The following is a 20,442-nucleotide window of genomic DNA, read 5'->3' as shown; positions in this document are numbered from 1 at the left end:
TCGATTCAACGAGGAAGTTGCTGTTGCTGTAGCGGTGATGATGCCTGAGGTATCTGCCAAGCCTGGTACATCAACACTTCTCGTCTGACTTGCCCCGTTTCAACACCATGTCACGAACAACACTTTGTTGTTCATAATTCAAGAGATTAACCTGCAGAGCATGACGAATCTGCGAGCCCGAATCAAGGACCAACGCGCGCTCGACCACGCTCTCACTGCGATCTTCCGCCCGACAAGACCGAGCCCTTCATAAAGCATATTGGCATGAAGGGAGTTCATTCATGTTGCCGTTCACCTCATGAGGGGATAGGCACGGTCTGTGACAGGATTGCCAGACCGTAGCGCTCATACACATTATCTCAGAGCAGACATCAGGTGGATATAATTTTCTGTCAAATTTGACAAGGTCGAAGTCGACTGATGATCGCGGCCTTCGCGACGAATACCATCAGCTCACTAATAAAACAGCAGCACAAAGTCTTCGTGACCCAGCGTAGCCACTCGCGGCTACCGACGCACGAGGCTGCAGAACTGCAAGATGAGCGATCGCGCATAACTTTCGGCACGTACATCCTCTGGTTCGTTAGCACTTACCGCTTCACGGCATGATCCGAATAGAAATGGATCCCAGCCAATACAACTGTACAGAATTTGGGAAGCAGTCCAAAGAACTGCATAGGCGGGCAGGGTAAAGCCGTCGAATGGCCATCAAATACAATCCACTTCAAACGTGAATAGCGAGGAGATGCTTTACACTACCCAAAACTACCCCAGATCTGCTGAAGATCATCGCCTTCCCCACCAAGCCACCACGCAGCCACCAATGCACCACCTATGGCCGTCACATCTCCGTTGCCCATGCAGTGAGAAATACATATTTATTAACCTGCACATCTCAGCAGCGATCGACTGAAAGACAACTTGGTTACCTCTCAACTCAACCACTACACCGTTTCATGCCTCAAGCCACCATGATTGCGAAGTTTCTCACCGTCCTGACCCTCTTGGGCGCCTCACTTGCCTCTCCTGTCCTGGAGCGGCAGGCAGCGTGCACCGATGAGTATCGTGCAGCTCAACTCGACGGTGTGGCCCCAGCATTCAGCGACCAAACACCAGGCGCTACTGCAAGATTCTTGCAACAGCTTCCCCTGAAGCCGGATGCTAAGTTGTTGCTGTAAGTCTTTACCATATGCGTCTAGACGCGTACAAAGCAGCAATATTGACTGTCGACCTAGGTACATCAATGGTGCTCCTCCGATCACCATCGCTCCAGACGCATCAACAACTCGAAACTTCGCTTTGGGAGTCAGGCAAATCTTCTACCGAGTATATCCAACCATTGACCCATCGACCATCAACTCTCCCAATGGCACCAGCCACACTGAGCTAGAAATCGTAAGCAGTCCTTTCTTTGTGGTCCTTATTCTCCAAGCAGAGCTAAATGCCTCACTAGGAACTTGGTCCACGTGTGATCGCTCTGCCTGTCAACATTCATGCTGGCATGAACTTCAACTACGACTTGGCCGACTGCAAGATCAAGACCCTTGACGGTTTCTTGACCATTCCATCCGCTATCTTCGGCATTCCAGTGAATGAAGCTGCTGCGGTTGCGGAACTTTTGGCAGCAGGCAACGCTGGTAGGATGCCAGCGCTCTGAGTACTGGATGTGAATAATGATCTCAGCTTTGAAGCTTGAGGGCATCTCCATTTCGAGAGGCGCTGTTGATTAGTATCGAACATGATGTGACTGAGATAGCGCGAAAACGAATGATGATCTCCAACACCTTGCTTTCCCGATATTGTATCTTCATCACGCCATATCGCCTAGCTGTGCATACGATGGAGTCAAAAGCGGCTAGACTAGAATCAACACCGTAGTGATAAATCGCCGCGGCGAGCACTGTCTCGATTGAGGATTCGCAAATCTCGTCGTACTACTGTACGAAGATATGCGAACATGACGATCCCGCTGACCCTTTGCGATACTGTGCTGTCACATGTTGCAGGGTACGGACCATCTGCATGTCATACCATAAATCACGAAGGGTGTTTGAGGTGCACCTTATCCCCATCTTATTCCCAGTGCGGTGGATCGTGGCCCAAGCTCGAGACTACTGCCATCGTATTGCCATTTGGTTTGGCAACCTCACAGCTTGCCTCCCTTTCGTAGATCACTTGCTGCAGGTCCGCTACCGCGACCCAATAGCATCGAAGCAGTGAGATACTGCCGCGCACGACTGACTGATGAATGAATTTCATGCTAGTGCTAGTAAGACTTTGAGGTTTGTCAAACGTGCCACTCGCAGTCGCTCGAACTCGGGGGATCCGTGTGCCCTGTCGAGAGTGCGAATATAGCGGTCAAGGTCGCTCTTGCCCTGCATGTATTGAAAATCGTCGGCGCCTCCGACCTTTTGCGAATCTCTTCGCTGAACTGGTAATAGTGTTCCAAGCATTATCTGTATTGCCTCGTGGTCAGCTTTACGTTCCCACTCGTGATAGAATGGTATGAGTTACTCACAGCCAGGATAAAAGTGCGATTGTGAGCAGGCCCCCATGCATTTGCCTTGCTGGGACATAGCCTGACCATTGCGAAAAAGGCAAGCATGCCTTCGTGACAGGAGCTGATAACACCAGCACAATCAGTCGCAGTCCCGGCCCCATCGTCCTCGTCGAGGTAGAGCAATGCAAGCGCATGGAAGTAGTTGCTGGTCACCGTAGCTGTTTGGTAGAGCAGGCGTGGAGGAAGGCCATCGAATCTATTAGACCCAAACAGACAAAATGGCTCGTCCCATGAGCTGTAGAGAGCTCGAAAGCGAGCGATCAATTGCTGCTTGTGAGCCGGATCAAGACCTAGCGGCTGCTCACGAGACCGAGGGATGCAGATGTTGTTCTGCACGAACTCTGAGTATTGCCACATGGCGCAGATGTACGGTACGTCGGTCGTGCCTGGCGCGCCTGGGCTGACGAGTCCGAATTCCCGCAGGCCTTCGACCTCTAGTGTGTGGTACATGGTCGTAGGAGGAAGGCTCATCTGTAGTGACAGGCCAATGTCTTGAAACATCGCAGCTTGCCACAGGCGATACCGAATCTGCGCTTTATCAGCACCATTGCTTGACGTTTCGTGTCCCGGTTTGTGGTGCAATTTCAGCCCATAAATCTGTCGCTGCATGATGCCCGCAATGGTCCATGCGTCTGTTATTCGATCACAGGCCATCAGGAAATGGCAGATCAGCACCATGGTCTGGATCGTCGGAATAGAGATTCGGTTCAAGTAGCTTGATATGCATAAGCTCTGGTGACAACAACTCAGATAGAATTCCGACATGTTCTCGTGGTCCGTGATGAAAGCGTCAGTGCCGGTATGTTGGGACGCTGCAGCAAAAATAGCGAATTGAAGTGCCACGTGTGTGGGGTCGTATTTGTGCTTCTCCTCGTCTGAAAGTCGCCAGAAGCGCTCAAACTCTGCAAAAAAGGTTTCGTGGGCAATAACAGGGTAGATCGGATCAATGCTCTCGAAGTATGTCCGGACCAGAAAGTCGGCCTGTACTTTGGGTGGTAGACCTGCAATAACTTCAACCAAACCGCCGTTCTCGGTCCAGTAGTTTTCTGCACGGGATGGGAGATTCAGCCTGATTTCATTGAGACGGCAGGATGCGTGTTGGACGACTTACGGAAGGGATGTTGCGAGTCTGTGCCGAAGAGATTGAGCAATGCATGCTCTTCATGCGAAGCGGACACTCCTGGCGTGTGTATGACCATGGGAGAGAAAGTCGCAACGACATCGGCGAAGATGGGTGACAGGCTGCTAATGTCGCAGTCATTCTGCAGAGGCAGTAGCAAGTCATGCTGTTGGAATTGTTCATCGTTGGACATGTACGATGGTGCATTGAAGCTGTCAAAAGTTTCCACTTCGCCCGTGAATGCCGGTGTTTGTGGAAGGGTGGATTGCACTCCTGCCTGGCCTTCGGAATTACTCTCACGGGTTCGTCGTCGACGTTTGCGTGCTCCAGCTTGGCCTGCCTCCGCAATAATGTTGGCAACGTTGGTATACTCGCACAGAGTTTCGCGTCGGGTGCTGGGGCCGGATATGAGCATGAGAACTAATCCTTGAAACACAACGCAATACGTACCAAGCGAAGCAAGATGGCCGTTCTCGATCGCATCTGGTCTTCCTCTCGACGCATTTAAGGCAATTCAAGGTGGGCTTGTTGCGTTTCTTGCCGAGTTTATGTTGATTGTTCGAGGCATTAAGCTGGACCAATGTGCTGGAAATTCCTGAACCAACAAGATCGTCGCGAAAAGAGGCAGGCGACTGTCCACGACCTCTGCCTTCGTCCTGCGAGCTCATAGTAGCTGGAGCACATGATGTTGCGTACGGCCAACAGGTGTGTGTGTCGAGGGGATGAGATGTGTGCGGGGTAAATAAGATTGATCTACAGCCAATTTCAGCGCCACAGTGCATGATTTTGCTGCCAATTTTGTGTTCATCTGCTTCAAGGACCGCAGAACATCTGCAGTTGAGCACCCCGTCGTCGTGCCTGAGTCCGCCATGAACGCCACACGAAGCCAAAGGGAATCCAGTATGCTGGCGTTGAAGGGTACACTTGCAGTCTTTCTCACCTCTCAAGCATGGAGCGCACTCCTGACCGGTCCATCGAGGAGTTTGGAAAGGCGCTCTTTCTTCATCTGTTCAAATCCAGGTGCGCCATGTGTATGGACAAGTATATCGATATAACGATCGAAATCTCCTTTGACCAACTGCAGCCATGGATCTTCGTCGCTTTGCTGCTGCTGCTGCTCGACAAGCGAGAACATCTTCTTGATCATGACCTTTCAATTAACATCAGCTATCAGTATCGGAATGATGACGCTATCGATCGCACGTACTGCTTGCGCGTAAGCTCGAGTGTTTGCAGGAGCCCACATTGCTGCTTGTTGTGGTTCTGCAGCGATGAGTGTGAAAAAGCAGGCCATCGCTTTGGCTGACGCCTTGAGCGCCTCGTTCAGATCTCGCAGGACACCAGACTCCGCATTATCAGCCAGATGAAGCATTGTGAATGCGAAATGATAGTTGCTCGCCACCATGATCATTTGTCTCCATGTCCGGTGCTCTTGATCGTTGAATGCCGTAGTGTTGAAAGGTGGGTCCAGACCATCGTAGAGACCCTGAAGCTCCAGGATCAGGGCGGCTTTGTGAGCACTGTCTCTGACTACGGGTTGCGCCAGGGCCCCCGGGAGACAGATATTCACCTGCATGAATTTCGCGAATAGCCACATCGCCCGAACGTAGCTTACATCAGACTGACACGTCAGAAAGGCAAGATCGCTGACAATTGGCCCTACTGTAAGCAACTCTTGCATCCGTAGTCCAGGCCGGTTGCCTTCTTCATCGACGTTTGAGAGAGCGCTTGTATCAATGCTGTGCTGGCATGTTAATGGCACTAGCTGGAGATAGTAAGAGAGGGATACATCCTGGAACATAAGAGCTTGCCATAAGCGGCAGCGAAGCTGCTTCTCGGACACAGTGGCAGCTTCCGGAGGCAGCTTATGAAGACCAAGCCCGTATGCTTGTTTCTGGATGATGCCCGAGAACGTCCACGAGTCGGCAGTGCGGTTGTTCATCACAAAATAGTTGCAAATGAGTATCAGCACTTGGATGCTTTGTAAAGACCACTTGCTTAAAAACGACGAGAGGCAAAGTGCGCGATATGCGCAAGAGAGGAACGTTTCGGGTGATACATGGTCGACAGAGTCTTGGTCCGTGATGAACAAGCGACCCGTGGCCAGAATGATGTAGATGAGTGCCACTTCAACGGCATCGGCAGCGTTCCTGAAAGCGAATGAAAACAGTCAGTCAGGTAGTAACTGCGTGCAAAACCACAAACCTGGATTCTTGCGAGGACGCCCAGAAGCGTTCGACTCTAGCTCTGAATACTGCCTGTGGGATGATTGGATAAAGAGGGTCGACATGGAAGAAGAATTTATCGATCATTTTTTCGGCATCCTGTTTGCTGGGAAGAGGCACCAATGCCTCACTCAGGCCTCCAGGTGCGGTCCAGTAGTTCCTGAACGGATAGGTCTTTTGTGTGGCGTGACGTCCCTCGAGGCCAACAGTATCCGTCGAAGACTGCCAGGGACTGTTACATTCTGGCGAATTGTGTATGTTGGCCGAGAATGACATTCGTTTCATTCTAATCTCAAGTACTTCCCGGGGTTGCAGATGCGGAGCGATTGTTCTGAAGTGTGACACGATTCATGAGGAACCGCGAAGCGGTCCATCTTATTCCCCGCTTCTGTGCTTGGCATAGATCGCCAGAGTGGGTTGGTCGAGTAATGGGAGCATATCATAAGTCCAAGTATGTCCATGTCTGAGCATGATGCCGGAAGTCATACGAACCAAGAATTTCTCTCTCTCTCTTGCTGTACAATGTCGACAGCATTCGTGGCTACCGAATGGCGATCTTCATGCCTGCGACGTGTCACCAACATCTAGACAAGCACGCAATGAAATACTCTTGCAAACGCTGGGACTACAGTATCAAAGATCTCCAAAACATGTCCTCACTGTGAGCTTGTCGTATCGCAACTCTCATGGACTTGAGTACCGACTTTTCCTTCAGTGCGATTCGTGCTTGACGTTCGTCTTCGGACCTGCCACTCATCTCGAGCGAGCAGCGAACCTATAGCCATGTAGTTAAGCGACTGCTCATCGGATCACTCAAGTTTGAGCGTAGCCAGAGTCTCCATCAGTTGCGGTAAGTCATCAGGCTGTTGAGCTCCAGTCTGAACTGAAGTCTGCTCAACTCCTTGCATTTGCCGTTCCTGTTGCCGCGCCAGATTGAGATTCGTGGTGAGACCTTTTCGTCGCATCTCTTCCAAATGTTCCAGAACCATAGCGCGCATGGACATATGCTGCTTGCTACTTTCGCCGAACGTGTAGACTACATTGCGGAGGTTGCGGAGCAACTACATCGCGTTAATCATGGTGAATTCCGGGCGCATCCGGGCGAACCGCGTACTATGAGAAGAAGTTCGTCTTCAGGTGTCGATTGAGCCATCTGACAAGGAACGATCGAATGAATGTCGAGTCTGAGTCTCGTTGGGCGCGATGTGTGGTTTCCGAGTGGTGTTGCGAGCGGAGGAAAGGGCACGGCGGAGTTGGAGAAGTGAGGACGTGGCGACCCCGGTGCCAAGACTTTGGACCTCCCTTGTCCAGTCAGAGAAGACTCCTCAAAGGTTCACTCCAACACTGCACCACTGCCCTTGGTCGAAGTCGCGCACACGATCATGGCGGACGCTGATGAAGATGCCATACCGCGAGGCGCTGGCCTCAGCGGCGAAGATATCGACCTCTCGGACGAAACGCAAGATTTTCGATTCTTGAGTTCAATATCGTAAGTGCATATTATCCTTTCAACTCGAACATGAACCAACGTGAAAATACAGCACAGGCGATGCCAAAATTCCCAAACGCGGAGAAAAAGATTTCGAACCTCATGCCACAGCCCTCCAGACTAACATTCTGGCGGCATCACGGCAAGCCATGCACAATGCACTCGCATTCGAAAGAACTCATCAACCCAAAGGGCACACGATAGCCACTTACCACCCAGAGACAAATATGTGTTATGCCATCAACCCCAAAGGTCCGCTGTTCATCAAGATGGGCAGAGTCCTGCCAGCTCACGAGGATCCTCTTGGCGACGATGAATTACGCGGCGTACGAGTCTGGATGTGGCCTGAAGAAGCACTCTACCTACTCGAGCGAGGCACGATGGACATCAGGTGGCCCAAAGCAGAGAACGACGACGACGACGATGAATTTGGCCTACCCATGAGCGTGCAGGCCGGCTATGCAATGTTTCTCGGGGACGAGGAGAGCCACGAAGGCGCACTGACTTTCGAACGATTCTCCGTATACACAGGTCTCAAGCGAGCCGGCTACACAGTCCTTCGCGCTCCATCCTGGAAACTCACAGGTCCGCCAATCGGGTCAGAGAGTTATCCTCCTTCACCAAAACGAACCTGGCAAACGGGACTTCGCGACTCCATCGCAGGACTCGCATACATATTTGCTCAAAGCCCAGAAGCTGCTCTAAAGCATCAACATAACCGACAAGTCGAAGGGCCTCTGGTCTCAAACGACCTCTACCGAGACTACCACACCATCTACCGCCGCCTGGCACTCATCAACTTCCACGATCCAACCACTTCACAAGTACCAGAAACGCCCCACAACGCAGCCACAGATCCGAACTTCCGCATCACCTACCACGTCTGGAAGCCCGGATCAGCACACTTCAAGAAGTCCAATCCCATTGATCCAGACTTCCGAATTGCAGTCGTCAACGCCCGAGAAGTTGGTGCACCGACTCTTGACCAGCTGAGCGCTTTGCTCGAAACGACACCTTACAATCCTCCTAAAGACGATGCGCAAATGTATACAAAGCTGAAGCATGGCTACAAAAATGTCATCTTGGCAGTTGTAGATCAGGGTGTGACGAGCTACTTGAGGTTGGCTGATGCTGCTTTCGGGCGCGAAAAGATCTACGAACGGACGCAGAGCGGTCGCGGAGGAAAGAGAGGTGGCCGTGGGGGCGGCAGAGGTGGTAGAGGAAGGGGCAGAGGTGGGAGGTGAGGTCAAGTGTCACGAGAAGCCTCAATTCCCTCGCACCCGGCAATCCCCAGTGTACCGGTGCCCGAGGCGTCGAATGGTATCTACTCGGATAATTGGTCTGATACGGGGATGGATACCGGACTATTGGGATGAATATGTCATTGACGCCTGTTGACTCATCGTCCTCGGAATCGGCCTCTACCACCGCCGCGCCCTCTTCCACGGCCGCCACGATCGCCTCGAAAGCCTCCTCTCCCGCGACCGCGCCCACCATGGAACTCTGTATCTGCACGAGGACCAGCTTGGAGTCGACTCGCAATCTTGTCCTCGCTGATTTCGAGCGCGTTGGGTATTTGCAGAAGTTGGCAGAACGCCGCTGCCTGAGGATTAGGAAACTCCTTCACCTGCTGGTATTGCGGGCTGCGGAAATCGCCGCCATCGTACACTGGTGCGGTCACAACAAAGTTCTCAGGAACTACAAGTTGCTCATCGGAGAAGTTCGCATCGACCCACTTGCGCTCGCTCTCAATTAACTCCTTGTACTCCGCTTGTGTTTTCGCGAAGGGCACTTTAGCATCTGGGTCCCCAACCACTGTGGGTTCACTCTGTGCAAATGCCCGTGTTATAGCAAGCCACTCGCGATCGTACTGGAGCTTGAGTGGTCTCCCACGATCTTGCACTGGCTCAGTTGAGGCATCCAGTAGCTGCAGGAACTCTCGGCTCGGTAGACATTTGTCGAGTGCGAGAAAGCAAGTCTCGGTGTTGGTGATCTCGGGAGGGTGTTCGATCGGTTCGGGTTGCTTGCGAGGCGCGAAAGAAGCGGGCAACGCAGCTCGCGCTGCAGCCAGACGTGCCTCTTCTTCTGTTTGACCCTTTTCGCTTTGGGCTTGGTCATCAGCTTTTGCAACAGGCGCGCTGTCATCGTCGTCAAGATCCAACTCAATCTCATCGTTATTGCTGGACATTGTGCCAGCAGTGGGCTTCTCTGCCACCGCCTCGGGTTCATCATCATCGAGGTCGAGATCGATCTCGTCGTCATTCTTAGCGAGTGGAGCAGAGGAGGCACTTTCTATGGCCTCTGCGCCATTGAGATCGACCTCGTCTCCGTTCTTCGCTGACACAGCGAATGAGCCTGTACCCGAAGGCGCAGTCTGCTGCGGCAGCGTCGCATTGTGGCCTTCATGTTGTACCACAGCAGCGAACTTGCAGTGCAAATGCGCAGAGAACCAATACCTCGGTCGCAATCGTTCCAATACTTGTTTAGCGGCAACACTGCCTAATTTTCCGCTTCTTGCATCGTCTTCGAAGTGACTCTTCTTGCTGAAAAGTCTCTTCCAGTTGCCCTTCCACTCAATGCCCTGCGGCCAGTCATGACTGACTCCAATGTCGACTTGTGTTCGAATCTGAAGAAGTTTCCGCACATCCAGTTCTCGAACATGATAGACACTCTTCATATCGGACTCATTGTACGGCAGTCGCTCAAAATGTGGCTTGCGATAGTCGAATCCCTTCCATATCCCACTCAGCCCAGCGATTCGAAGTGGCCCGAGTCGTAACACATTCGCCGCGCCCATGTAGTAGATATTCGGCGCGACCCAGCCTCCATAGTACAGCTCGAACAGGTAGTTGCTCGCCTCGTGGTTCCCGCCAACGAAAATTGTCAAGTAAGGAGCAGTCCGTTGGCCAGAGTAGTATTCATGGAAGTCACACATGGATCGGTATTTCGGTGGCATACTGACACAATTCAGGTCGTAAGCATTTCGAACAGATTGAAAGTCTCCGCCGATGATGAGCAAATCAATTCCAGGCCAGCCCTTTTGTTTGCAAGCTTCTTCGATTGATGCGTAGATCGCGTGGAGTGTGCCATGGCCGCAGCCTTCGACCGCGAGTCGAACTCCATGCGATTCTTGTAATTGGACCGCCATCGAGAGCGGTGCTCGATTGGAATTTGTTGATGTCGAGCAGCAGACTCGAATGTTTTCTTGAACCCTGGTCTTGTCGTGGACTGAAGCCGCTGCGATGCACAAGTTAGAGTTTGGCATGGGTTCTGCGGCAGTCATGCACGACGAGTGCACGAGCATGCAGCCAGCCGCTAGCGCCTGCACTTCCCGGCGCCACCAAAATCTCATTTCGACTTCCAGCTTCACCACTGCACCAGATATGTCAACGATATGGCTTCGATGGCCGCGTCTGCACGCGCAAATCATCTAGATACTGCTTCCAAGGCTCTACTTGCAAGCTCACCTGCAGTGTCAGCTTATTTGCAAATTCAGCGGAACGGAACAACCACTACAGACAACAACACCTCGACCCTCCAACCATGTCTCTCTTGCGGGACGCTCCTCATCGCCGGATGGAATGCCAGCCGCGTAAGAGCCACAAAACGAACACGTCGAGATCGCATCGCAGGGATTCATTCAACGAGATGCAAAATAAAATGTTCGCCCTGCGGGACAATCCAAGATATGCGCGTCAAAATAACAAAATCTAATGCAACCATATCAAAATCCGCATCCCGCTCCACTGCCTCATCGAAACCTCAGAAAACTCCATCGGCCTCACTACGACAGACAACTCCAATATCGCCAGCTCGTGGTGCGGATGAGCCCGCGGCTCCCTTATCAACCGCACCAGCAGAGGAACCGAACCAAGCAAGCAGCAAAAAGCGCTCCCGCAACAAAAAGTCAACGAATAATCTTCAAGCCATGCTCGCAAACCGGAAAGCTCCTACAAATCCTCGCAACACAGGTTTCGGGCTCGGGCTAGGAGATTTCATCAAGTGAAATAAGTGGCAGACATTTTCGAACTCGCCAATTACTACGCAGTCTCTCAGGACATCACACTCGAGGAGCCCTGCAGCCGACATCCCAAAACTCACAGCCGGCGAAAAATGCAGATTACGGAGCCCCGAGTAGTGTAGAGCTGGGTTGCGGCTCGCCATGATCTCCAAATGGTCGATCTCTACCCACACTCTGATGCAAAGACGCACAAGCTTGCACTCAGTGGAGTGGGTGACTTGTGCTATCCAGGCGCCACATCGTGAATGCAATTAGGAAGACATGCCGGCTCGACGGTATATTGATCATGATGAATTTGCAAGGAAGTGGCCAAACCAGCATGGAAATTCGAGAGGGCGCCGAAACTGACGAGAAGATGGATTTGAGAGAAGGAGAGTTGTGACAGGGATATGAATGTCGGAGAAAGGACCCCCAATAGTCAATACGGAGAGTCTAAGATAGAGAGCAAGCTTTAAAAGTATTCGCCTCGCCGCCCCGATTCCTCCGTTTTTCAGGGGAGAAAGCAAGTCTCTTTGTCGCTGATTGTGCTATTCATGCCAAACATAGCTCTAGTAAACCCGCCCCTGTCGTGCGATACTAAAACAACATAGTATTTCGGAAAAAAGGTAGAAAACGCCCTCCGAATGCCGCTTCCGACGGAATCCCTTCCTCTCTCGTGGCAAGAAAGGTAGCCAGCCCTTCAGCAGCGCCTACTAGGCTTTGACTTTCTCCCCAATCTGCGGCCCTAGAAATCGTTCCTGAGAGAAACGACTCGATTTCCGCCATCCCGTCACTCGGACCGTATAATCGTACAATCTCATCGCGGGGCGATAGAGTAAGACCACCAGGACGAAGGCCGTTGCGACGCCCAAGATAATGAGAGGGCCGCGCCACTCTTCGGCAATTTCTTTATATCTCCCTGCCAGTCACTGCTCTTTCTCGTAGCCTTCGGGCATAGGCATTTTGTTTATGTCGTACCATCGTTTCGTGCCTGAGAGGAAGAAAGTGTTAGCTGGGTCATGCGAATGCTTATCGAATTGCTCGGGACTTACATGAGTATCCGTTCCAGTCAAAGTTGTCCTTGGGGTTGCAGTGGCACTTCAGATCCAATCTCGTCTGTTCGCCGGTTGGGCAGTGCGTGAATGGAACGTGGTAGTAGGCGATGTCGTTGAAAAAGTGGATTTCCTCCTTCTTGAGCATGAGAGCTGCTGCGATGGAGTGGATTGGAGCATCACCCCAGCGCTCGTAGAAGAAACCGCCCTCCTTGTCGAGGTGTGTAAAGTAGTCGATGTAAGCGTCGCTGCGCAGCCAGTTGAGGTTACCGATCTCGAAGTTGGACCAGAAATGGCAGTGGTTGTAGGTGTTTCCGCCATCGTCGGAGATCCACTCCATCGCATTGTCCTTTTCGATGTATTGCGGGTTGGTGGAGATGAATTTCTTCACGCTATCCCACAGCGTCGGAATCGTCTCCACGTATTCGTACAGCGAGAGCACAAAAGAGTACTTCTTCTTGTTCTCAGCCATGAACTTGAATGGATCATAGGCGATGTCGCAGTAAAGCTCAATGCTGGGCTCCACACGCCAGTACCACTCGTAATCGAGCATCAATGGGTGACGGAAGAAGAATCCAGACTCATATCTGCACATGTGACGGTAGCTGATGCTGTCTCCGTAGATGATTTTGCGCTCGTGCATGTCCTCTCGCACCTTCTTCGCCTTATCCTGATCAATCCATTCCGGGAATCCCCAATGCTCTTTATCAATTTTGCCGTACTTTGCCTTGCCAGAAGTCAAAGCCGTGGTCACCTTGACGAATGTGTCATCAAATTCAGCATCGTTGAGGAAGACCCAGTCGTAGTTGTAGGCGTGGTTGAAGCGATCTTCGACCTGGCGGATGGACCTGGAAATCTCCCACACATCACTGTTGCGAGCGAGTGTCACGAAGGTGGCGTTCATGCGCGGGCCTGGCGCGGTGTTCGAGAGGTGGGTTTGTGTGCCAGGTGCTGGGTTCGGTGAAGTGGATAGATGGTCAGGACCAGCAGCGTTGGGAACTTCAGCATCGTGAGGCACCGCAACTGGATTGCCTGCGTGGTTCACAGACAAGTTCTGCTCGCCCTCTCCGACAATGCCAGCATTGCCCGTCTTATCCGAAGGTGCTTGCGCAGGTGCTTTCGAACCCTGTTGCGTGCCTTTCCATATCCCTTGCGCCTTAAGCAGTTCTGATGCGGATTGGATGTGTTCGGCGCCGGGCACGCGTGATGATGAGGAGGAGATGAAGAAGATGAGGATTAGGGCGATGAAGGCGAAGACAATGTATCGCACGTATCGCGTCGAGCCCGCCATGTCGTCGCGAGGTGTGTCAGCATGCGGCGGCGATCGATCAACGCGGATCGATGAGGCTTTGTCTCGGCAGGATGCGTGGCGTTCTGGACGGCAGCGGGTGGAGTGTGGTGATGCTCGTCGAAGTCCGAACGATGGGCGGTGATGGCGAGGACACGGAGCAGTCGCGAGAAATGAGCGACTAGGTGAGGAGGAGGTGTCGAGTTTCGAGTGTTTCGAGATGCGGTACGCACGCGGCTTACGCAGGCTTGTCAGACAGAGTTTCGAACAAAGAAATCAGGGAAGGCAGCGGCGGGCAGGGCAGGTGAAGGAGGTAATATCGCTTCTTGGACGCGCGCCCCTCCACTAGGCCAGCGTGCATATGATACGAAGGCGGACGGGGATGGCGACGTGGTCTCCCGCCGGCTCGGAGGGAGAAATTCCTTGGGTCTGCGCGCCGCGAATTCTTGCGTCGTAAGGGGTACAGCAGCGCTCGTATGGCGGATATAATTGGACTGCCACTAGAGGCCCTCTTAATTGCACCAGACGAAGTTACACGTTGGGGAGCATTCAGCGCGACAGCTCGTATAGTAGGAAAACCTTCACACGGGATACGGCAGGCTATTTGCGAACGGATTCGATGTTGCGACACCGTTGCTGGCCGATAGCTGTGGGACAGGATGGACAGGTGTGAGTGTTGCTGCGCGGCAAGGCGGACCACCGAGCTCCTGCTGTATCACAGCGAGATCCGCAACGGCGTACCATAGCACCACTGAGGTCACAACTCGCCGTGGTCAATGCTTCCGCCCACATTGTTTGCCGAGCAGAATGACTTCAGCACACCTCAACTGAGCCCATCGTTACGGCATTTGTCTTCCCCAGCATAGCGAGGCTGTTTCTCATTCCTCCGAGTTGGCGCCTTTGCGCCGTGCCGCCTTTGTGATCTTTCCCATCTCGCAACAACCAGAACGCTCCACGTAAACAGACCACCACCGGCAACATGTCGTTCTTCGGCTTCGACACCACCCTGCCTCGCGACAAGGACGCGCAGCAATCGAGCTCGCGAGGCATGTTCGACCAGCGCGACCCCTTTGCAGGACTGGGCGGCGATGGAGGTGGCGAAATGCTCGATTTCGAGCAGACGTATGATGGACTGGGAGCTCAACTGCAAGAGGCCGGCGATGACTTCAATGATGACACTTTCGGCGGCGACGAGCCGGTGACAAGAGAGAGCGTGGGCAGAGACTTTGATTTTGCGGGACAGACGGCCAACATTCGAGACACCTTGATCGAAGAGCAGGTCCTGCATCAAGCACGCCAGCCATACGCGCAGCCCCGCCCTCCGCAGAAGCCTGCAAAGACGGGCTATGAGGCGTACAAGCAGCCAGAGTACATCCCCAAGTTGGAGGCTGATGCATCGATTTGGGGCAGTTCCGTGGCGAAGAAGGCCGAGCCAGCTAGGCAGCCTGAGCCGGCGGCGAGAATGATGACTTTGGAAGAGCTGGAGGCACAGATGCGGGCACAAGCACGCCCTGCACCACCAGTGCAGCAACAGCCGGACTACCAAAGTCAGTCGCAGGGCTTGAAGAACATGCTGGGCTTGGGCGGTCCGCCATCTCAACCCCAAGCGCCATCACCGTTCGAGCAGCAAAGAGTGCCCCAGATACTCCAGCGTCCATCCCCAATGCAGCAGCAGCAGATCCCCCAGGAGTTGCCAGCGCAGCCTTCGCCCGGTCCTGGCTTCAACCAGCGTACCCCTCAGATTCTACAAAGGCAGCCCATTCCAAATCATGGTCGGCCACAGTCGCAGGATTTCCATGGTATGCCGCCTCAGCAACAGTTCCAGCAAGGACCTCCTCCAGGCTTCCCTATGCCAGGTCCTCCAGTCCAACCTCGAGGTGCACCAATTCTTCCTATGCATAGCCGTGGTCCATCATACAATGGCCCGCCAATAACACAGGCCCAGCAGATGATGAGCATGACGCCAGAAGACCGAGAGGCATATATGGCTGAAGAAGCTAAACGTGCCAAACGCAATCACAAGATATTCCTCTTGAGCAAGAACAATGGTCTCATGACGCCCCAGGACAAGAACTTCATTACACGCATCCAGCTTCAGCAGTTGCTGACTGCCACGGGTGGCATCGACAATGAGCCGGGTAGCAAGCAGCAATTGGCCGAGGACTTCTACTACCAAGTCTATGCTCAAATACGTGGTCCCCCACGAAGCGGTCCCGGTCAGCCTTTGAACCAATTCGCTCAGACGTACCTCTTCCAAACCGGCAGTCGCTATGGTTATGGTCGTAGTCGGCATCACCCTCGCGGCGGCGATAATCATGTGCAACGCATGGAACAGCAAGTCGCTCGTGCTGTCGAAGCAGCGAAGTCCCGCCCGAAAAACAAGTCGCTTGTCGTCGAAGGGTCGCTTGGCAAGATTGCCTTCAGCAACTCCAAGACGCCTCGACCGCTTCTTAATATCAAGCGTCCGGACTCTGCAGATATTCGCAAGCACCATCCCACCAAGCCTGCCGACCGCAAGTCTGCGCTCCGCGATATCGAGAACTTGTACACGACGCTCATGAGGCTCGAAGATCACGAACGAGAAATGCCCCCACCACCGAATGAGGAGAGCCCGCCTGAGGTCATAGAAGGCCACATGAGGTGGAGGAGTGCCATGCAGGAATTGAATGAGCAGCTGTGGGAAGCCCTTCGCATCATGGTTGAGATCAACCCAACGTGAGTACACTAACGCAGAATTGAAACTTCTTTGCTGACATCTGGAAAGCTCAACCTCGCCACACCCATTCATTCAGATCTTGTCGCACAGCAAAGGCAAGAAGGCTGTTCCTCGCACATTCCGACATCTCGATGATCAGCAACGTCTCACCATGCTCACCTTGATCGTAATCCACCTCGACATCCTGGACGTCATTCGTGACGCATATCCAGCAGCGGACAATAGCGCTCTCCCAGCACGCGTGAAAGAAGAAGTCAATCTTTTCAACCAAGCTGTCATTCCACCACTGTTCAGCTACGTCAACGAAGCGCCTTTGAATATCATCATCGGTCTCCTTGGTCTGGTCCTGGAACGAACACAAGTTCAAGCTATCTCGCGCACAAAGATCGGCGTCAGCATTCTTACTATGCTCATCTCTCGCGCCGAACTTCTCAAACAATCTGCTCCTGCATCGGACTTCCAACAATTCACGGAAATGTATGATCGTCTTTTCGATACTTTGGAGCCTGTCTTGCCTTACATCTTCCCGACCGATGGGCCTGTGTCTGCTTCCGAGGACGTCCACGTTTGGCAATTCTTGGCTGCGATGGGTGTTGGCGCTAGTCCCGATCAACAACAACGCCTTGTGTTGGGTGTCAAGGACCGCGTTATGGAGACTGTCGGGGTGTCAAAGACATTACCAGAAGAGATGAGTTTGAAGAGGTTGGCAGACGTCAACCTGTTCATGAGGGCTATCGGGTTGGACGTTGAGCTTCTTGGTTGAGATCCGCCAAGCGGTCGACACTATTTGTCACCCATGAGAGTGAGAGGAGGGGTATGATGCATGACTCGATGAAGGAAGGAGAAGCATACGACTACTGCTGAACATGCGCGGTAGCGAAAGATGAAGAGTTGTATCAATCGTTCTTGATTTGCATAAACATTCGAGTATTCCTGGAGAAACGATTTCGAATCTCTCCAAAGTTCTGCCGAACGTCTGATTCCGTTGAAGCAGTGCTGTCGTCCTGCTCGTGACCTAGCTTTATCCCAAGGTATCATCGCCATAACTTTTCTGTTCGGACACGAAGAACGCGTCGACGAAGTTCGAAACAAGCCAGAGTTGCCGCCCATGCATCATCCTTACGCCGAGTTCACCATTGTTGGTCGTGAACATGCCCATGAACAAATCCGCTGCCATCGCGGAGACCCGTAATCCCTCCTTACGCCGAGCTTCCCATCGTTGGCCGCGAACATCTTGTTCAACAAAGCCATTACCGTCGCCGAAGTATTTTCAAAAAAGAAAAGGAGAAAGAGAAAGAACTTACCACATCGCGCCGTCATTGGCACTCTCTCATCAATCATCTTCACTCCTCGAAATGACTTCGATCTGTCGAATCGAGCTTTCGCCATCAACCTCGATGGCCTCGAGCACAGCCTGAGTCCTCTCCCACTTCACCCCGAACAACCCTGAGTTGATCTTACACATTCTCACCTCTCCAACTTTCTTCTCCTGCTCCGTATTCCACTCCTTCACCTTCCCCACCAAATCCCTCACCGCAGTTCCGGTGGCGCGCAGGATCTTATCGGGCGAATCTTTGCGTTGGCCTTTACTGACTGATGTGAAGAGGCAGCCGATGAAGTGTTTACTCGAGTCGGAATCGTCTTCTTCGGACGGCGGTATGAGTAATGCAGTCCCGATGAGTTCATCGCTTGGTGTGAGGCGGCAGTGGTCGCGGTAGGTTTCGAACGCCGAGGGGTAGGCTTTTTTGAAGGCGAGGGCTATGCCGGCGCCCCAGCTGCCTTCGGTGTTGCAGGCATGGAGGAGGAGAGTGTTGGAAGGTGCGTCGAAGATGTTGGAGATGGAGTGGTTGAGGGTCATGTGGTTGGAGGTGGAGGATTTGGAGGGACCGGCTTTGCTCGTGGTTGTGGTTGATGTCGCTTCGTTGTTGGGTCGCTTTGATGACGATGCCGTTGCCATCGTTGGTTTGGTGGTCGCCTTCGGTCTGGTGGAGCTTGATGTGGTGTTCTTGAGTTGAGGTTTCGATTTGCGTTCTTTTCCAGAGTATGTCGATTGGCCGAACGATTGAGTAATCGATGTCTGCTTGTACGCACTTGCTGGAGCTCGAGTCGGTCGTTCTTCTGGGGTATAGGCAATGTCTTCGCCAGTGATCATTCGCCAAGATCCATTTGGCCGTGGCTTCATGTATGGAATCTCTCTCCCGTCTGGCGTGAATCGCTTTGGTCGTTCTCCAGTGCTCGACTTGTCTTGTGATTCTTGCGATTGAGTCTGTGCTTTACTTGATCGACTGCTGGCCTTGGCACGCTTCGAAGAAGTGACGCTTGTGTCGTCTGCGTCTTCAGAAGCGGAGCGCTTGAAGCTGGTCCGTGTCGCAGGAGGCGCCATGACGATCTCTGCCGTCGAAGGACCTTTTCCTGGGCGGTGGCGGACTGAGGAAAGTGAAGTTGACCGTCCCTTGGTTGACATGACTAGGCAGTCGTGGGCCCAAGCTTTAGGTAGTTGTCGCCTGAGGCAGGAACAACCGAGCTCAGGCGTGCCTTCCTCGCCTTGAATCAGCTCGTCTGTGATTGGTCACAACTTCCTCACTTTCCGAGAGCAAAAGCATCATTCCATCTCACGCCTCCTGCGATCACCACGACCCATTGAGACCGATCCATCCTCCGCAGGCACCTCTCACATCCGCCGACATGTCGATCTCCTCTCGAGCCGCCACCTCGCTGGTGCGCGGCGCCACTCGTCAGGCCGTGCCTGCTCTGCGCACCACCTCAACCGCCATCCAGAAACGCGAAGCCAGCTCTACCGATGCCTCAACATCACACGCCGAGTTCAAATCGCCTTTCCACCGCGGCGCTAGCAACAAGCCAGACACCACCATTATCCCTTCCTTCAAGAGCTACAGGAATAACTCGGGCGAGACTGGCAACAAGCTGTTCCAGTACTTCATGGTCGGCGCTATGGGTGGTGTTTCAGCGCTTGGTGCAAAGAATACCGTGCAGGGTGAGTAGAGCAGAGCGCAAGGATACTTCTTGCGAGATGGAGGATCAATGGCTAACATACGCAAAGACTTTCTTGTCAACATGTCCGCTTCCGCCGATGTGCTGGCCATGGCCAAGGTCGAAGTCGACCTTGCAACCATCCCAGAGGGCAAGAACGTGATCATCAAGTGGCGTGGAAAGCCGGTCTTCATTCGCCACCGTACTGCGGATGAGATTAAGGAAGCCGAGGACTTCGACTGGAAGACTCTCCGTGACCCACAGTCCGACGGCGATCGTGTCAAGAAGCCCGAGTGGCTCATCATGCTGGGTGTCTGCACACACTTGGGTTGTGTGCCCATTGGAGAGGCTGGTGACTATGGTGGATGGTTCTGCCCTTGCCACGGTTCTCACTACGATATTTCGGGTCGTGTAAGAAAGGGCCCAGCCCCGTTGAACTTGGAGGTGCCAGAATATGACTTCCCCGAGGACAATTCGCTCGTCATTGGTTAGAAGGAGCACAAGAGATGCGATAGAGAGGGGAATTGCGAGCAGAGGACATAGAGGTGGAGGCATGAGGTGGTATACGCTGAGCCAGACAGGTGAGGCCATGTACAGTTAAGATACATCATCTTGTTTTTAGCGTCAGTGAGATCAGGTCTGTAAAAGAGGTCACTTTCACAAGGACGTCCGATGCAGTGCACTTGTCAAAAAGTATAGCTGCGGCCCATAGCCTGCATCAGTGGAACCTGCCAGTGGCGTGAACCGTGCGATTGTCCACGCTAGATTGGCTGTCATACATCGAATCCGTGCACTGTTAAGCCTTGCTGGTCCATAGACTGTCTTGCTGCTGCTTGACGCGTTCCCCTCTACTTCAATGGCTCTCAGAGGGTCACGTGCACGCTTCGGTCTCGGCGGTTCAAAAAAGTTGAAGCGATACCGATCTCAGTTTCTAACATAAAGTTTGCCATTCTTCCATTTTTCTGTCCAAATCAAGGCGATCTCCAGAAGGAAACTTACTG

The 20,442-nt window shown here is 52.9% G+C and overlaps 9 protein-coding genes across 9 annotated transcripts; 4 read left to right on the top strand and 5 right to left on the bottom strand.

The window, feature by feature from the left end:
• Window positions 1–971: 971 nt before the first annotated feature.
• On the top strand, window positions 972–1,657 carry CKM354_000491900 (uncharacterized protein; the record flags this gene model as incomplete). The annotated part of the gene is made up of 3 exons (XM_044800172.1): window positions 972–1,174; window positions 1,236–1,395; window positions 1,454–1,657. 3 exons carry the CDS (start codon window positions 972–974, stop codon window positions 1,655–1,657), a joined length of 567 nt encoding a protein of 188 aa, XP_044656107.1.
• Window positions 1,658–2,255: 598 nt separating this feature from the next.
• Window positions 2,256–4,348, bottom strand: CKM354_000491800 (uncharacterized protein; the record flags this gene model as incomplete). Its single annotated transcript, XM_044800171.1, has 4 exons — window positions 2,256–2,456; window positions 2,519–3,606; window positions 3,672–4,075; window positions 4,131–4,348. 4 exons carry the CDS (start codon window positions 4,346–4,348, stop codon window positions 2,256–2,258), a joined length of 1,911 nt encoding a protein of 636 aa, XP_044656106.1.
• A 275-nt stretch (window positions 4,349–4,623) lies between these two features.
• Window positions 4,624–6,190, bottom strand: CKM354_000491700 (uncharacterized protein; the record flags this gene model as incomplete). The annotated part of the gene is made up of 3 exons (XM_044800170.1): window positions 4,624–4,830; window positions 4,888–5,830; window positions 5,886–6,190. The coding sequence occupies 3 exons, from the start codon at window positions 6,188–6,190 to the stop codon at window positions 4,624–4,626; spliced, it is 1,455 nt and encodes a 484-aa protein (XP_044656105.1).
• A 1,097-nt stretch (window positions 6,191–7,287) lies between these two features.
• Window positions 7,288–8,638, top strand: CKM354_000491600 (uncharacterized protein; the record flags this gene model as incomplete). The annotated part of the gene is made up of 2 exons (XM_044800169.1): window positions 7,288–7,394; window positions 7,447–8,638. The coding sequence occupies 2 exons, from the start codon at window positions 7,288–7,290 to the stop codon at window positions 8,636–8,638; spliced, it is 1,299 nt and encodes a 432-aa protein (XP_044656104.1).
• A 155-nt stretch (window positions 8,639–8,793) lies between these two features.
• Window positions 8,794–10,542, bottom strand: CKM354_000491500 (uncharacterized protein; the record flags this gene model as incomplete). Its single annotated transcript, XM_044800168.1, has 1 exon — window positions 8,794–10,542. One exon carries the CDS (start codon window positions 10,540–10,542, stop codon window positions 8,794–8,796), a length of 1,749 nt encoding a protein of 582 aa, XP_044656103.1.
• A 1,778-nt stretch (window positions 10,543–12,320) lies between these two features.
• Window positions 12,321–13,737, bottom strand: CKM354_000491400 (uncharacterized protein; the record flags this gene model as incomplete). Its single annotated transcript, XM_044800167.1, has 2 exons — window positions 12,321–12,385; window positions 12,447–13,737. The coding sequence occupies 2 exons, from the start codon at window positions 13,735–13,737 to the stop codon at window positions 12,321–12,323; spliced, it is 1,356 nt and encodes a 451-aa protein (XP_044656102.1).
• Window positions 13,738–14,713: 976 nt separating this feature from the next.
• CKM354_000491300 (uncharacterized protein) lies at window positions 14,714–17,213 on the top strand (the record flags this gene model as incomplete). Its single annotated transcript, XM_044800166.1, has 2 exons — window positions 14,714–16,449; window positions 16,499–17,213. The coding sequence occupies 2 exons, from the start codon at window positions 14,714–14,716 to the stop codon at window positions 17,211–17,213; spliced, it is 2,451 nt and encodes an 816-aa protein (XP_044656101.1).
• Window positions 17,214–17,783: 570 nt separating this feature from the next.
• CKM354_000491200 (uncharacterized protein) lies at window positions 17,784–18,833 on the bottom strand (the record flags this gene model as incomplete). The annotated part of the gene is made up of 1 exon (XM_044800165.1): window positions 17,784–18,833. One exon carries the CDS (start codon window positions 18,831–18,833, stop codon window positions 17,784–17,786), a length of 1,050 nt encoding a protein of 349 aa, XP_044656100.1.
• Window positions 18,834–19,135: 302 nt separating this feature from the next.
• On the top strand, window positions 19,136–19,933 carry CKM354_000491100 (ubiquinol--cytochrome-c reductase catalytic subunit RIP1; the record flags this gene model as incomplete). The annotated part of the gene is made up of 2 exons (XM_044800164.1): window positions 19,136–19,445; window positions 19,512–19,933. The coding sequence occupies 2 exons, from the start codon at window positions 19,136–19,138 to the stop codon at window positions 19,931–19,933; spliced, it is 732 nt and encodes a 243-aa protein (XP_044656099.1).
• Between the last annotated feature and the right edge of the window lie 509 nt (window positions 19,934–20,442).

Source organism: Cercospora kikuchii (genome assembly GCF_019650295.1).
Source record: "Cercospora kikuchii DNA, contig_00003, whole genome shotgun sequence".
NCBI classification, from domain to species: domain Eukaryota; kingdom Fungi; phylum Ascomycota; class Dothideomycetes; order Mycosphaerellales; family Mycosphaerellaceae; genus Cercospora; species Cercospora kikuchii.
Note: the sequence above shows the minus strand (reverse complement) of the source record. Positions and strands in the feature narration are given on the sequence as shown.